Source organism: Nomia melanderi, chromosome 8, assembly GCF_051020985.1.
Source record: "Nomia melanderi isolate GNS246 chromosome 8, iyNomMela1, whole genome shotgun sequence".
NCBI classification, from domain to species: Eukaryota; Metazoa; Arthropoda; class Insecta; order Hymenoptera; family Halictidae; genus Nomia; species Nomia melanderi.
The window spans coordinates 16,471,485-16,488,301 of NC_135006.1; the positions used below are offsets into that span (position 1 = coordinate 16,471,485).

The 16,817-nt window shown below is 53.2% G+C and overlaps 1 protein-coding gene across 5 annotated transcripts in view; it reads left to right on the forward strand.

Annotated features, from left to right (window-relative positions):
- The first annotated feature begins 1,612 nt into the window (after positions 1 to 1,612).
- The window catches only part of LOC116433066 (nephrin), a 105,540-nt gene continuing 90,335 nt past the window's right edge, over positions 1,613 to 16,817 (forward strand). For 3 of the 5 annotated variants that reach the window (XM_076369614.1, XM_076369618.1, XM_076369617.1), the window contains exons 1-2: positions 1,613 to 2,346; positions 6,853 to 7,069. In XM_076369614.1, coding sequence (XP_076225729.1) covers positions 6,952 to 7,069 — 118 coding nt within the window. In that variant the 5' untranslated portion in view covers positions 1,613 to 2,346; positions 6,853 to 6,951. Of the gene's footprint in view, positions 2,472 to 6,852; positions 7,070 to 16,817 lie in introns of all 5 variants that reach the window. The other 2 variants (XM_076369615.1, XM_076369616.1) reach the window with 2 other exon arrangements.

Here is a 16,817-nt window from a genome sequence, read left to right on the forward strand (position 1 = left end):
ATCGTATGTTTCATTTATTTACCGGCCGCTTCGATTTTCGTTGTGAATTGTGGCATTAGATATTGGAAAGGTCCCGGAAGCTTTTCCCGTGGTACTAGATTCGCCGACCGCTTCCGTTCAATAGGATATTTAACACTGTCGGTGGCGGTAAATTTAGAAGCAGGTATTTTAACGGTAGAACTGCCGGTTAACATCGATACGACCTATTTTAGACCTCTCTCTTCATAGTTAGAAATACTCACGACGATCCAGATACGCCCAAATTAGAGTATAAGCGAACTGATACGCGAACGAGTGTCTTCTTATACTTTATATACCAAAGAGTCGGCTGTACTGATCGATTTTTAAGCGATCGCTAGACAAATCGGGGCCATTGTCGCTCTACTATAACGCACGGAGCTACTTTACTGCCGTCATTCACAGGCTGCGGTATCGAACAATCGCCAGTAAACGAGTGGCAGCCCCGTGACGGACGCGAAGACGCGATCGGTCGCGCGGTTCGTCATCGATCCCGAGCGAGACACGCCGCCGTACAGGGGTAAATTGCAGCGCGGACGTCGCCGAGGGTCTCGCCGCCTTGAGAACCGCATAGCTCCGCGTAATTAATCGCGTAAGCGCGTCCCAAGGTTGGCCGTACGAGAGGTCAGGCTAAGCCCCACCCATTTCTGATTCGCGGCTCGATTAATTTCGATCAAACGCCGCGCAATCAATATCCCGGCGAGTTAATTACCGAGGGAAAAAGCAGCGGTGCTATCGAGCCGTGGTCTCATTAATCTCGCTGCTCGGCGAGCGGCGTGGCCAGCTCCCGGCTCGCAGACGCGAAGATCGCGGGCTTTTTGGACGGGTAGTCGCGTCGGCCGGAAGCGCGGACGGGGAGCCACGGTTTCTTAGCCAGCTGACCCCGCCACCCCCCTCTTCCCCGGCGGTAGTTTATCAAGACTATGACTCATTTCTAGTATGCACATACGGCGAGAAATTCGAACCACTTTGAGTAGGATTCGATACGACTTCCGAGCGTGAAGAGTACTTTCCAAGTGGAAACTCTGGTGCAGCATAGAACACGCTTCGAACGATAATAGCGATGATTCTTTATTAAAACGTGAACCGCAGGAAGAATAAGGGAGAAGGAGAGAGGAGGTAAAGTCAAAAGACAACTCTACGGGTACAAGAAATTCATCCGAATCGACGAAGACGTACTCAGACGCGTTCGCGTTCGGCAACGTTGAAAACACCTTCGAAAGAGGGATTTTTGAATGGTCATCGTTGCTCTCGCCGGACGTTACCCCTGTCCCGCTGCGAAGCTCCTTCCCTCGGTTTCCTCTTTATCTCCAGCGAGCGTAGACTGCGAGCTCGCACGAAGATTATCGAGCTCGCACGAACGGCGAGCGAGGGCGAGCAGGCGAGCGGCCGAGCAAGCAGGCAGGGGTGTCGGCAAGTGGTGGTGGAAGTGGAAAGCCGGGGGTGCACGCGGGGTGGAGGTCTCGACTAGGTGCACCGGAGAGATTCGCCACGCGGGGAACGGGTGGCGGTGGGGTGAGTTTCGGGCGCAGGTTGGAGCGAGGATGGTATCCGTGCGCGAAAGTTCGTCGGCAGCATCCAGTGACATCGCGGAGCTCGGCGCGCGCGCTTCGTTCCCCTCGAATCACGTTCCCACGGCCCCCAGTGCTTCCGATACGTCGTGCACCCCCGATGTTCCGCGATCGAGCCGCGTAACAATCCTCGATCCCGAACGCGCGCCCGCCGATGGGATCGCGGTTCCGCGGCGCGTCGGCCTGCGGATTAATCATTTCGCCGATCGAGCACGCTCGTCTCCCGAGGATCGGCGATCGATCCCCGTGTTTACCGGGATCGTAACGGTCCCTACCCGTTGGATACACGCTGCGAACGGCACAAGCGCGCGCGCGAGCGCACACGCGTACGGGGACGAACCGTTCGTTCCTGTTCGCTCGGGACACACACCGTTCGCCGAGGATCGGAAGAGGAACCGCGGCCGGAGGTCGTACGAATCCCCGACTCTCGATGGAAGTAGTGCGCGCGGATGCCAACGGGACTCGAGAACAGTGCGAGACGGAGGTGTTCCTGCGGGATAGAGCAGTGTGAGCGAACGCGAGCCGGAACGTTCCGCCGACGACCCATGACAGGACACAGCACCACGTGTTCGCGGCATAATTCATCCTGGACCTGAGTCCACCAGGGACGAGTTGTCACGGGGGCGATGGTGTAAAAACAGAGGGAGAATAGGGGTAGGAAGAGAGAAACAGGACGAAAGTGTGAACAGTCGTGCGTCGCTCGGAGTGGTGTATCGTGTCGGTCGGCGACGAGACTCGGACGACAAGTACGGGACAGGTAACGCGAGCTGTATCTTCCGGTAGATTTTACGATCCTCTCAGCTCGCCGCTTCGGAACTCTGATTGATAACGAAGTGCGCGGAATCGAGACGGCTCTGGGAAATGAACGAGACAAAGGGGGAGGCAAGTTCATTATACCCCCATCGATAAAACAGCCCCGTAACTTTTTACGAACCTCTCGCTCGTTTTCCCAAGGAAATCGATAGTTTTCCTTCCGCGAAGCCTCGGCGAGCCGCCGCGATCTTTGGCCACGGGAATATTTCAAACAATACCCCTTTATCTCCTTCTTTCACCGCGCGACTGCTACACAATGTGCAGTTATTGTGATTCGGTGGTTCTATAGCGACCCATCGAATGCCCCGGCTTTCCGCCAGTGTCTCTAGCGAGACGCAAGGACGGCGAAAGCTCCGCTGCGAGTAGACGAGCGGAAAAACTAGCAGCGTTGCTTTACAGTCGGCCCATTCCGGTTAGGGCATCGGGTCCTCTCGTCTCTCTTTCGGCCGCGAGACGTCTTTCTCTCGGGTATTTCTTACATAAATTGATACTCCGAGGTCATCAGCGGAATATGCCCGTTGCACCGGGTATAACGTACGACGGGCTTATCGCGTAAATTCCTGCCTTATCCGACGCAGCGGAAGAGTATCATGAATTTTTGCGTTCGCGCGGAACGGGGGTGACGCGGATTCAGTCGTCCGCGCACCGTTTTCTTTCCTCGCTGCCAAGAAAACCGAAAAAACCTCTCCCGTGCTTCCGAGAATGCAAGTTTAAAAGATGCTCTCGCTGCGATCCGCCTCTCGCTCGGATGCAATGTTTCTGCCGCGCAGCGTTTCGCTGGGAAAACACTGCTTTCGCGTCTCGATATTCTGATGGATGTCGCCATTTATCAGTCACTGGCTGCGTCGTTGTCAACGGGCGTGACAGAGAGAGAGAGAGAGGGAAAGAGGCAGAGAGGGAGAGAGACAGAGAGAGCGAGAGGGAATATCACGAATTACGCTTCCTGGATTTTATTTTTATTTTCATCGGACAAGCGCGCGCTCGGAGATACATTGGCCGCGGTTCGATAAAAAATAATAATTTATTTCGGCCGGTGATGCGCGAAACAATTATTTATGCGCTCGTTCGTTTCTCGCCGCACACCACGGCGCAGCCCGTTTCGTGTACTTAATCCTCCGCGGGCAAAGTGAATTTCGAAAAGATTTCAAAGTTTCTTTCGTATAACAAACTTTCGCCATTTCCGTTCGTAATCAAACATTTATGACTTTATTTCTATCAAGTATTATATTATCGCTTCGGGAAGAGTGCACTCAGAGTCTCCCGGACTCCCAGCTCCGGCGGTTAACGATAAAAGTTTCATCGACTACAATATTATATGTTTGTAATAAGTAAATCGCTTGCCAGGCTCTCCCTTTGTTCCCGAGGATTTACGTATTTATTCCCGTCGAGAGTTCCCCCGATATTCTCCGGGCGAGAATATCTCGCGGAACGAACGGCAGCATTACCGCGGCGAACTTGGCGAGCCAGTTCGACTCGGTGAACAAAAGTACGAGTAACTGGTTGTTCCGGACTCGCGAAGTATCCCGTATCGCGCGGTTCTCGACGCGCCACGAGAAAAAAGGCATTAATGCACGCCGAATCGCGCGCTTAAAGGAAATTAAGCGCTTCGCCGACTACGGTTCCCCTGTTCGCGTGTCCCTCGCCCTTTCCCCGTCGCGAAGAACAATCGGCCTGGCCAACTCTCGCCGGTCGACCTATAGAATCGCGAGCTCCACGATACTTAGCACCATCTCCGCCCGGCGAATCAATGATCCGCGCAGTCTACAAACACCGGCTCGACGTGTCCCCGCGTGAAACTTCCAAAGTTTTCGCCGACGTCTGTCGACCATGCGGGTCGCGTTTAAATTCCTCGTCGCGCCTCCGGGAAACGGATCGGCAGCCGGGAAGGGAAAACTGAAAGGATCCCGCTGTTTCCGCCGGGATTTCTCGAACGGGGTTAAAGGTAAACTGATTAGCAACCTCCCTGAGCCGATCCCGAGGCGGACCTTTCCGATCGAGCCCCGAAAATTAGCGTCATCTTGGAAGTGTCGGATACTCGTCAACCTAATCGTTTCGGATGCTCTTTGAATGTCGATGGGCCTTTAGAAAGCCGGGGTTTCGGAGACGTCGGGACGCTCCGACGCGTTTCACCTCGCTAATGGCAGTTTAACAGCTCGGTGAAAAGACGGGGCGGCTGAAACTTCTCGATATCTGGTCCGCGAGCGTCGTCGGTGATTTTCTTGGCTCGTTCGAGCTTCGTCGCGGCGTCTTCCGAGAAGTTCCTCGGAACTGTCCGATTAGCCCGTCGAATACGAATGTGAGAGGGCGAAGCGCGAGGTCTTAAATCCTTCGGTCATATTCGCGGAACTTCGGGAAGTTCGGCGATAGCAATGCAGTTACTCGAGGATACTTCGGCGTATCTAACGCGACTCGAAAGCATCGGGAGAGAATGGATAGAAATTCTGACGTACGCCGGACAAGATACTCTTCCGTGTACGTCGGGGCGCGCATCTTACGCGAACGGATCCCCGATCACGTCCGTAGCGTACGATAGTTCGGTTCAGCTCGAAAGTAGAGTGAAGTAATTCCGTGGCTCGGATGCCGAACACATCGCCGGGCCAACTCACTTTTCCGTTCGGCGGGACAAACAGCGGGGTAACTTCCTTCGACGTTTCTCAAAGCAGCTCGTCGGAAGCGCCGAATGCACCGGCGAGAAGTATTTATGGGGCGTCGCGGCTCGAGGGAACAGACTACGGTAATTTCGGGGCAACGCTCGCTATCCGCCGCGATAATTTCGCTGTCTGGCCTCTCGACGCTTTTCTCGCGTTAGACCGCCCGCGTGCTATTGGTCACGTTCGATGAAACGTTACTCGGTCGTTTCTACCGCGTGTGCTCGCGCCACGAATCCCGGGGTGATTTCGGTTTATCCGTGTTTATCGAAAACAATATACGAGCAAAGAATTCTGAGTGGACCGATAGCGTGCGAACGGGCCTCGCCGCAGCTCCGTCGTATCCTTCGAAACCGATCCACGCCGGATGAACGTATCCCGAGCCGTAAACTCGGCTGTGTTTCGCGAATCGTCGAATGGTTTTACGACGCGCGTATTTGCCGGCGAATATGTTTACGTACCTTTAAATCCCGATCGCGCGGTCGGCCGGCGTTCAAAGCGTCCGCGGCTCGTGCCCCGATATTACTCTCCTCTTTATATGGCCGTTCGCCGGGCAAACCTATCGCGCTAACAGTGAACTTCATACTTGCCCGATGTCGATCCCGTTTCCATCGCGTGACGCGTGTGCCGTCCGCCGGCAGCGGACCCGACGGCCGCGCAGAGGACGGTTTAATTCGTTGTATGTAACTGAAAAACGGGAACGGCCGGGCTACACCGGAAAACGAAGTTACGCGCGCGGCGTCGCATCGATTCGTAATACGATACAAACGGAGAAGCGCGATCGAAACTTGCGCTGCGGCTCGCCGGATACAACGCGTCGCTCGCTGTAATTTCCCCGTGGTCAGGCGGAAAAAGGAACGCGAGATTCGTGTTCGAGGCGGATCGGACGAGAGACGAGGGGGGGAGGGGATGAAATACCTTTCATTGTGCCTTGTATAGCGCTCGGGCGATTGTTGCGCTGGTGTTTTCTCGAGTAAATTAAATCGAAGTCGACATCTAATTAAGTGAAACAACCGGCCTCGAACTGGACCGCGATGTTTACTTACAATGTTTGCGTTCAATTAATTTGTACGCCACAGTGACGAATGACATGTTTAAAACTGAACGTATACTTTGACAAATTCACCGAAACGTCGCGCGCCGATCGAAACTCGATTTGAAATTACATTTTTCGAGAGACGCCTGTGACCACTCCCGCGTGATTACGATGTCCAAATATTGGTGCAAGTTACTGACATATGCACAACATTCCCAAATGAATTTATTCGCACGCGAGTATTGCAACGCTAGATCCACGCTCGTTTGTCGTGTATTCCATTGTTCCTAGCGAAATTGCTGCTCGTTTATTTAGACCTTGGAAATTAGGAGTTTGAACGGCCGTAGACGTCCGTCGAAGAATGTTTATGAAATTCGTGGAAATACGATACGCGTCGAATCGGCGTGTTCCTTGAGCCCGGCGTTAATATCGAGAACGTTCGTTCAGGGACATATCGGGCGGCCATTGAAACGTTTAACGTTTAATCGGCCGGCTACCGGACTCGACGGATATTTTCGTTCCTGCCTTCCTCAATCTTGAATTCCACCCTCGCGTTCCCATTCGAGCACGCGGCTATTACCCGGAACAAGTTTATTCCCTATTAAAACCGTACCCCCCTTTTCCCCTTGACTGCTCTGTTTTGCGTAAAGGTTCCCGGAAGATATAGCTGCCGCCCCGATCTCCCGCCTCCCGCGGCCCTATAAAGTTGCATTAAAGCGAACCTTAAGGGCGACCTTATAGATAACCCGCGCTCGTTCTGTTTCAGATAAGGGGAAAGTACGCGTCGCGATCCTTGTTCGAAGAACAAGACGTAAACGTCGTTAGGATGGTTTGAGGGTGAAGTTATCAAGAGACGTTCGTCAGTATGCTGTGGATATTGATCGCAGTGACGTGCATCGAGGTATCGACCTTTGCCAGCGCACAGCCGAAAAAAGCGACGACTGCTCAAGAAGATGCGAACAACACCGAGGCGGAACACCCGAGTGAGTACCGTTCCCGTTTCGTCGGCTGCCCCAATCTTTTATCATCCCCCGGGAGGCGAGCGATTATCGAAGATCGCATGGCCGACGACTAGGTCGATTCTCTTATTCGCCAACTTCTCGACATATATTTTTCAACGTCCTCCACGGGAACTCGTCGGCGCTCCCCGGGATCTGATAAAGTTCCCGGAGATCCGGGTCAATTTGGACCCGAGCGTCAGAGAATTCATACGTGTTGATTATACGTACCGTGCGAGATGTGGGTTTCGGTAATGGTTGGACGAAGCTTTTTGAAATCCTTGAGAGAGATGGAAGTGTTTTTTTACCAATGTCCACGGGCGCGATGTTGAAGCTTTTTAATTTCCGTTCGATTGAAAATTATATTTCGACTTTTCTGGAATATTTCCGATGCCGATTGAAAGCTTTTATCGCGAGCGATTGGAGAGTATAAATTTCATGTATATTTGTTCGTGATTGGCATGGCGCGCGAAGATTTGTTCGATGAGCGATTCATTCGAAATCTCTGTCCTGCGTTGATTTACAAGATATATGCACTCCCGTGCGCAGCGATTCGATAAGGTAACCATTTTCAATTTATCGAGCGAAACGTCGAAATAATGCAAGCTTTTTACACGTACACCGTCCGTCACGTCCCCCCGCGCACGGGGAAAAACAATTTGTTAAAATGGCTGCGGGAACGTGCTCCCGCGGCAGAATGTTCTCTCTTACTGATCGTGTTGTGCAAACGAGGCGCTGGCCGGGTAGCTGGAAAATAGAGAAACTACTCGCACAAATTCTCCTGCGCAAAACTTGTTCCCTAATTTATTCGCCGGTTGCCGCGCACGTCTCGCGAATATCAAAATTAATGTTAAATGGGTACGTGTGGCGGGATTAGATTCCGGGTAAGCTCGTCGAAGAACTTTTTCCGATACCGGCGCCGCCAATTAGCGACGGACGCGTGCTCGCCCGGAGAAGAAACATTACGAAGCCTGTTTCCTCGGATGATTCCTGCCGGAACACCGTGATTTCGATGAATCCAAGAGGCGAAAGGAGGTTTCCGGGTTCGGAGGACCCGGATCGGATGAAAGGGGCACTCGGAGGAACACCTCTCGCCGATCGATACGGAATCTGGAGGAATTCCAGGAGACAGAAAGAACATCTGAAGTATAAAATTTCAACGTCCGGTGTTCGTTACTCACGGGGATAATGATTCGAAAGTGAAATTTCATTGCTCGCGTCTTCCCGGCGTGTTCCGCGCACCGAAAAATTTCACCTGGACCGACGGGAAGCGGTTTCCGGGATTACACTCGACGAAAGAAGCTCGCCGCGACTCGTGCGTCAGACGGATCACGGAACAACCGGAGAACTTGGGTCGCGGCGAGTAGGAAGGAGGGTATCGGTTTCCGGGTTTAGATTCGAGACGGCTGCTCCGGATACCCGAACCGTCCAGTCTCCTCGCGGTTGATTCGATCGAAAACAGAGCGGCGGATCTCCGGCGAACGAAGAGGAAGTACGTGGTAAGACCACCGATGAATCGTTGCGAGAGTTTGCGATCGGGATTTAGCGGATTAGTCGGGCTATATCGGTCGCGCGCTTTATAAATCCCGGACGAAACCAAACTAATTAGGTATGTATATAGTCGAAGCGGCGCCGCGGGACACATAATTAATGCGGTGCCCCGGGTAAATGAGAAATTAATTACGATATGGAAATCAGAAGGATCCCTCGGTCTGGCTCAGCAACGTTGCCCAGGGACCCCTCCGATCCCTCGGCGTCCGTCCACGCCGGGTGTACGTTTCTTTGATACAGACGCACGTGCAAAACGTGAGCTGCACCGACACGGGACTCCCCGGTATACACGTGCCGCCGCAGACGCGCGCCGAACAAAACTGAAACTCTCTTCCATCGCGACACCGGAGCACCGGAAAATACGCCGGGCGCCGCGGAGGACGCCTCCGCAAAAGTCCACGGAATCTTTTGTGTAGCATTCTCGCGACGCGACGCGACTCGACGCTTCGTTTTCTCCCCGTGGCGCGACTATTTTCAAGGAACGCCGGAGGAATAGCTACTTGGAAATTCGAGCTTTCTAGTGGGTCAGTTCGAATCCTCCGTATTAGCGCGGCTGAAAAGAGGGATTCCAGGGGAGTCGGTTTAGCTGGACGGTTAAGTATCGAGTCGAGTATTGGGCTAACCCCGTTGTTGAACGAGGGCCAACGAAACTATCCAGTTTGCTCTACGTGTTCCTCGGGGCATCCACCGTGAACCGCTTGGTTACCGGTAATCTAGTCGAAGACCGAAACTCACCGACGTCTACAACTTTCCTGGACTAGTTTTTGGAATTCAGCTTCATCCGAGCTTCTTGCCGTTTCGGAAGGAGCGAACCGTCAACTCGAAAGAGATTCTCGTCGCCGTAAGCGATTGTTCGCCGAAATAATTACCGACCACTCGAGCTTTCGGGAAGTATACGGCGAGGATTTTCCCGGCAGACGAGGTCGCGCGATTTTCGAACCGCGCCGCGATAAACTTCGCACCCGGACGCGACGTTTATTAACCGTCAAAGGCTCGCCGCGCTCCCGGTTTCTCGAAACGGAGCCGCGTCTAATTACAGGTTCGCTCCTCGGCTATTTGCAAACGAAAGCGCGGGGAATCCTCGTCCCGTATCTTCGCGGGATTTCACCGTTCGATCGAGGGACCGATTGAAACTCTTCGGTTTCTCGAGTGCGGTTCCCAACAAACGTCGGGGGGGGGGGGGGGGGGGAGGAGGCGAGGGACTCTCGAAACCGAGAAACGACCCGGAACGCTGTAATTCAACCGCCCGAAGTAGCGTGGAGAGCGGCGAGGCCGTTACGTAGCCGGCAACAACCGACATTCCGGGATTTTTGAAATTTACATCGCTTCTTCCGGCAACAGCTGGAGGCTAACTTTCCACTGTTAACGAGTCCTCGAGTTTACTAAAGTATTTTCTTTAATAGATTCGCCGAAGGAACTCGAAGTCCGCGGGACGGTTCGCGCGGGGCGCGATCCGCTTGTTATCGTTACCGAATTCCGTTGACGTTTTCTTCTTCTCGCTTGGAGCAACAACGGCCGGACCTTGAATTCAACGCCGCGTTTATGCGATAATAATGACGGTAATAATTCCTTAATAGGACCGCGTTACGATTCCGGACATCCAGCAACTTTCGCCGCGCGATACCGGCGTGAAAAATGAAACGGGTCGACGGTGTCTCGGAGACCTTGTACCCAAGGGTGCAAGGAGATTTCAAGGAGGAGGTATTTCACCGCGAAAATACGTTTAAAGGTAGACGGGAGAAAAATCTATGGCAAATGCGCGCATCGTTGAGTGTCCTTTTAAGGGATGGAGAGTGCTCCCCGTCGTTGAGGAGGGTTCGCCGCGATGGGGGATGAAAAAAGGGGGCGAAATATCGGGGAGAAATTACCTCCCGGAGGGTATGCCCGAACGGAGACAGTTTAGATAAAAATTTCCTACGTTTGTCACGGTCCTTCCCTAATTAAAGGCTCGTGATTAATGTCCCGTAATTTCGCGTTGTCCTCGACAATCGATACGGCCGAGGTTCGAGCAGCCTCGGTGCCGAGTCCTTTCCGAAATTCCACTATATTACTCGCGATACGCGCGAATCGTCGCGTTAAACTCCCGCGCGGCGCTCTTTTTCCTTGGTTCCCTCTTGCCCTCGTCAGCGGCTGGGAGAATTTATCGTTCCGCTCCTCGCGCAGTTTCTGTATACACACTTTCACGCAAGAAATTAAAGTTTTTATCTGGCCGGCGACGCTACGCGCAGAGCTCGTTGCACGGCGTCTCGCTCGGAGGACATTAATTTGGCTGAAACGCGCGGGAAGTTTGGAAGGAAACGATTCGTAGCCGCGATAGTTTAAATTACTATCTTGCGGACCGCGTTAAAACTTTCGCGAGGAGGGTCGGGCGCGGCCAATAGATCTTTTTAATAACTGCAAGGAAATCCGTGAGCGTTGTTTGCCCGCGGTTTTAAATCAAACGGGCCGGAATGTTGCTCGCCGCCGCCTCGCGGTCTATCGGCCGATAGCCGGCGAGCGGGGGAGGAACCTCTCCGCGAAATATTGTCTGCCGGGTCTTAAACTGTCTAATGAAATTCGTTCTATCGCGAGAGGCGGCGTTGCCCGTTTCGGGCGTAAGCTGCTTTTAGCGACGAGCGTCTCTTCTTGCCTCCGCGCGGAGCGGCGCAACAGCGCGAGACTCAGCTGGTTGCACGAAACAACGATCAAGCCGGTCTAACGAGTGTTTAAACTAAGCTTGTTAACCATCACGGCCGGGCAAGAAGCGACGACGCGGCCACGGGAGAGAGTGTGCGAGCGCGGGCCTCGCGCGGATCACGGCGACGATGTCTGGCCCCCTTCCCAAGGGGCGGCCGAGCCTTTCTCCGGCTCTATTTTACACCCGGCTTCCCCGGAGCTCGCTGGAAATTTTCGTCGCGCCGCCGAAACGAAAGAAATGCTCGGCGCTGATGACGCAAACTATCGAGAGACCGGCTCGCCGCGCGAGCCCCGCGACAGGCGTGAAATTATCTAAATACAGGGAAAACCTCGTTTGCTAACCCAATTAACGTTGATTCGATATAACGCGGTTTCTCCAAGAATACTAAACGCGTTCTGAATATTCCGCGACTCGATACGAGGGTCCTCGTCGACGGGAAACTGGCTGTTAAATCTTCACACTCCAGGGACAATTCCCTGTTTTTCTTTCATTCGTGAATTTACACTCGTATCTCGAATGTATACATGTTGAGTGAATAGAAAGGTAACTTACGATCAAGACGACGCTCCTTCGCTGTTAGTTTTTTCGTTCCCGTTTCGCGTGCCTTGTTTCGCTCGACGCTTCGCCGCCGGGGGTCGTGAGTAGATCGTTAATCAAGGTATCATCGTATCTCCGTTGTTCCGTTTCCGTCGTGTATCTCTCGCTTCCTCGTCCCCGCAGTTTCCATTTGATGCACGTTCATTCCGCCATGTAACGAAAAAAAAAAGAAAAATGCGAATCAGCGGAAACCATCGATAGGAGAGACGCGCTCTAAAAAATGTCTTCCGCAATTTTAATCCGTAGATTGAACCATTGAAACGTATCGGGGAACACTTGCAGCTTTTCGACATTCCCGGCGGTCATATGAGCGTAAAACGTTACACACAGGGATGAAATCGAACGAACGAAATTTGACTGGACTATCAAGCGACGGTTGATAATCCGTACCAACGCGGCGACTCGTCGCGTCCAACAAAAGAGACCAAAACGCTGCTTTTCATTGTATCGATTTTCCCGTGTCACTGCCTCGGAAAAGGCCGCGCGCGCGGTGTCCGGCGCGATGTTGTTACATTAACGGGTGAACATTCATCCGAAAGTTGCGATTGTTTGCTGGTGATTAACTTTTAACCGTTGCTTCGAGCGCCTGAAATAAAACGGTCACTTGCCGCGTGAATCGGTAGTGGTTAATCGCCGGGTGTGTTCGTGATCTATTGAAATCGAAGAAAACAAAGCGTGAAGACACGCGCGACGCCGCTTCGAACAGCGTTGTTCGCGTTAACGGGGACAATTCATCGAAATGTCACGATTCTTTGTCGGACATTAATTTTTAACCGTCGCGTGCCTAAGGTGAAACGGTCGTTTCACACGTACGGCGACTAAGATCGGTGTATGTGCGCGCAGGCGATCGATTGGAACGGAAGAAGACAAAACCGGAAGACGCGTGTAAAGCCGGTTCAACCAGGGACCGCGATATTGAGGTCGGCGCATAGAATTCAGCGGTCAATGGAAACCCTTTATTAAATAATAGTCGCTACCGGCGGACGCTAGTGTTACAGCAACGTTAGCGTAAATAAACTACCGCTGTATGGATCTGGCACATGCCCGGGGAACATAATAGATCAACCCGATTACGGAACGATTATCGGTATTACGGTAGGAATAATTCGCGGCGAAATCAACTGCGCCCTACACGTTTCTTGGACCGTTTCGCACCCGCGGCGGCGCGTTTCTACCCTCGTTCCGCGTATATCGGCCGTTGCCGTGGCGCTTTTATTTGCGAGCTAGACACGCGGCTCGCAAATTTAGAAAAACGAATTTACGCAAAAACCGAAATGTGGTTGGAAAAGTAATTGCCTGCACGGCGAGGCCGGTCAAAGGAAGCAAACTAACTGGTAATTAATATAGTTACGTCCACTCGTGAACCGAATATTCGCGGACGTTGGTTTTCAGTCGGCGGCTCTCCCAACGCGCGCCCCGTATCCCCGAAATCGCGTTAACCTTGCGTCCCTTACTGAACGCGCGCGTTATTCATCAACGATTCCGCGGAAGTATTTCCCGCGGCCCGAAAAAATTCCTCTACCAGCCGCGGCCGGGAAAGAAATATTCCTGTCAAGTTTCCGCGCGTGCTCTCGTTAGTTCGGATTATCCTCGCGTACGGGCGGCGCGTAACTCTCGCGAATGCGTTGGGAATAACAGGAGACCGGGCTGCCCTCCCCGTCGAAGGCAATTAAGCGAAGCAGCGAGACCAGCGACGCGATCGCTGAAAGTACGCCTAGAAAAGAATGTTTGTTCCGGCCGCGATCGGGCGCGTTAACGAGGGCGTTGCGTGACGAGTGTAAAATTCGTTCGCGCACAGGAGGAGGATCGACGGATCGACCGGGTTCCCACGGAGCCTCCGATCGAGCGGAGGCTACGAGGCTTGGAAAATTTCGTGCATACGAAACAACAGGGGAATTGATTTTCTTGTCACAAGTTTAATTGCTTGCGGATGATGAACGATCCGCTCGAGTCACCGTCGCCGTTAATAGCGCGGAGACTGTCCGACACACGGCACGGCCGCCGCCGCTTCATCCCCTCCGCATGAAAAATACACCGTTTAACGAAACTCCGGACACCGGTGAATGCGGTGCCCGCACTCAATAACCGGAGAGTTCAAATTTTTTATCCCGTGTATCGTGCCGGGCGTTCCCGGGAGATAGAGACGCGAGCAAAAGCGGGCGCGACAGAGAGAAATCGCGGGATCGAGATGGAGGGAAACTGTACCGTTCCTTTCAACTAACGGTCAAATTCTCTCGCGAAAAAGCTCGCTGGCAGCGACGAGCCCGCGCAAAGCCGGACGGAACCTGAAAATTCTAAGAGCGGAAAACGCTGCTGGGTCTACGGACGGATCTTCCCCGGGCAGTCAAAGTTTTAATTAATCGGGAGCACGGACCGTGAGGTATTTTTATTAATTTTCCTTCCCCCATTCCTTTAACCGTCGAGCTCCCTCCCCCGACAGCTTGGGAGGAATCAGCCTGGCTTTAATAGCGTCACGCTACGCGCTACACGCCGCGCGGACGATAATTGCTTCGAAGTTCGAACGCGGGCCGATGCGAAGCGGCGCGGAGCGACTCGACGTCGCGCACACGCGTTGATTGCGTTCGCTCCGAGGAAAGTTTCGCGCTCCGGAACGCGTTCACCGCATTCCTCTGGGCCTCGCGCGTTTACCGATGTAAATACGGGAGCCGGACGCGTCTATCGGCGGAGCGGCAGTTACTTCGGTTATCCCAGACAACGATCGCGCGTTAGCGTCCGCATTTTGACCGAGACAGACCATATTGGCTTTGAGGATCCGATGTCCTCGTTAAAGAGTCCCAGGTGTTCGATATCGGCCTAGACCAAAAGGATCAACTCTCGATTCGCCGCCTCTAAGGAACACCTGCGAGCGTTAGCGGCGTGTCAAAGTCTAATAGTTCGCGGTGTTGCGGTATCGGCTCGGGAGCAAACGAATCGATCCTTGATTTCCGAATACCACGTGCCAGTGGCTAAAGTTTCGCGCATGTTACACACCGAGGATTTACCCAGAAGGATTCGTCCATAGAGCGAGGGAAGTTGGAGATCATTTTCGGCCGAAACAACGAGGAACAATCTACCGTTTATCTCAGAATCTTCAGCGCGATCGAAATCATTTCTAACGTGTCGGCGTTTAGATATAAAAACCCTTCTGCGAGCCTGTTTTTAGTTAATCCGTGGATTGAGCCCAAGGTAGGCAATAGCTACGAATTTTATACCTGCATGTAATTTAAAGTCGAGGCGATCCTTGGTGCTATTGCTGCTATGGTCGTTAGAAAGTTCCGGGTCTCCGGCTAACGGAACAATTTTTGGGAAAAACCAATGCCACTCACGCGTCCGTCACTCCCCCGCCACTAGCGGAGAGATATATATCGTACGCCGACCCACCGGCATTATTCATTGCACATTGAGAAATTGAAAGATTGAACTGAGAAACGGTAGACTGTGTCACTCCTTTCGCGCTCCCCAAAATACATCCTCCGAATCCCCAATCGGTTTCCTTCCTATAAACGTAACGTCGACGGTTCGCGACGTCCATCGCATAATTATCCGAGGTCGCCGCGAGAGATAAGTGCCGGTTAACGTCGTAACGAGGGGCCAATATCGGCTGACAAACTGTGACGCGTATATTGGCCGATAAACGGGCGCGGAGAACACACAGATATTCTTCGTCTTTCCGAGCGCGGCCTGCTCTCTGCGTTCCCTTGGAAAAAGGGTGACGTTCATCGATAATCGATCTCAATTCCAGCGGGTTTGACGCTCGGCGAATCAAATCGGCCGTCGAGTGGTGAAGCGGCATCGCCGGCTCGAAGGTATACTCGTTAACGACGCCGACCTCGGGTCCGATAATCCGCAGTCAATTAGCGCGATAACCGATTTTCAAGGCTCCGCCGTGCTCCTCTCGCGAAGCGACGGGACGCGTCGCGTCGGTTTCCCGAGCGACGGACGCGGAATCTGTACACTTCCGTTACCGGCGTTCCCTCCGTGACATTCTCGGCGTGACTACGGGCGCAGCCCGGCCGCGCTGTGTACCATAACCCGTCGGCTAAATCGGCGGGCGTATATGGCCGACCGGTAACTGCATTGGATGGATGCTACCTACGATAAGGGCGCGATGCACTTCGCCAGCATCACCGTTATAACCCCCGCCGATCCACGTCCGTGGATATCTCGCCTCGTTTCCGCCCGGAACCGACATCGTTAAAACGTTGACTGCCACGTGAATTTTAAAGGCTTCGTGTAATATTACTTACTCTTTCATAGGGGAGATAGACGGTATCGGACATGCAAATAATTAGCCGCAACGCGTTGCGTTCGTTGCACGCTCAATGATATTTCTGTAGAAATGATTCTCAATACCGCAATTATTTTCGAGCAATCCAAAAGTAATCAGTGACCACCGCGGCAGTCAACGTTGAACCCGTCGCCGAACCGGAAGTTAGTGGTTCCACCGTGCGCCGGGCATCCGGTATAATTCCGTCGTTTATCCTCGGCTCTCTCTACGCACGAGACCGCGAAAACGTTGGTTGGAAGTTCTTACGCGGAGGAGAGTCGAACAGACGTCGCAGGAAACGGTGTAACGATCGCGGTCCTTCCGCGAGGAAACGGTTCTCCGCCGTAGGCGAAACGTTTCCCTCTGTGAAAGGGGAGGCAAAGGGAAGGGCCGTGCCACGGCGGGTAATACAACGTATCCCGGTAAGAGCTTTCCGAAGGGTACGGCGACGGTATTAGCGTCGACACGAGTTTTTCCAGGAGAGCCGCGCCGGATTAAAGCGGAACCGAAACGAAGCGATCGGAATACGAAACACCGGCGTGCACCGGGGAGAACGGAGTCGTTACGTGAGAGACACGAAGCAGGCCGGCGGACCGGTTCTCTCGATCTCGAACCGAATAATGCACCCCTTTGCAGTGATT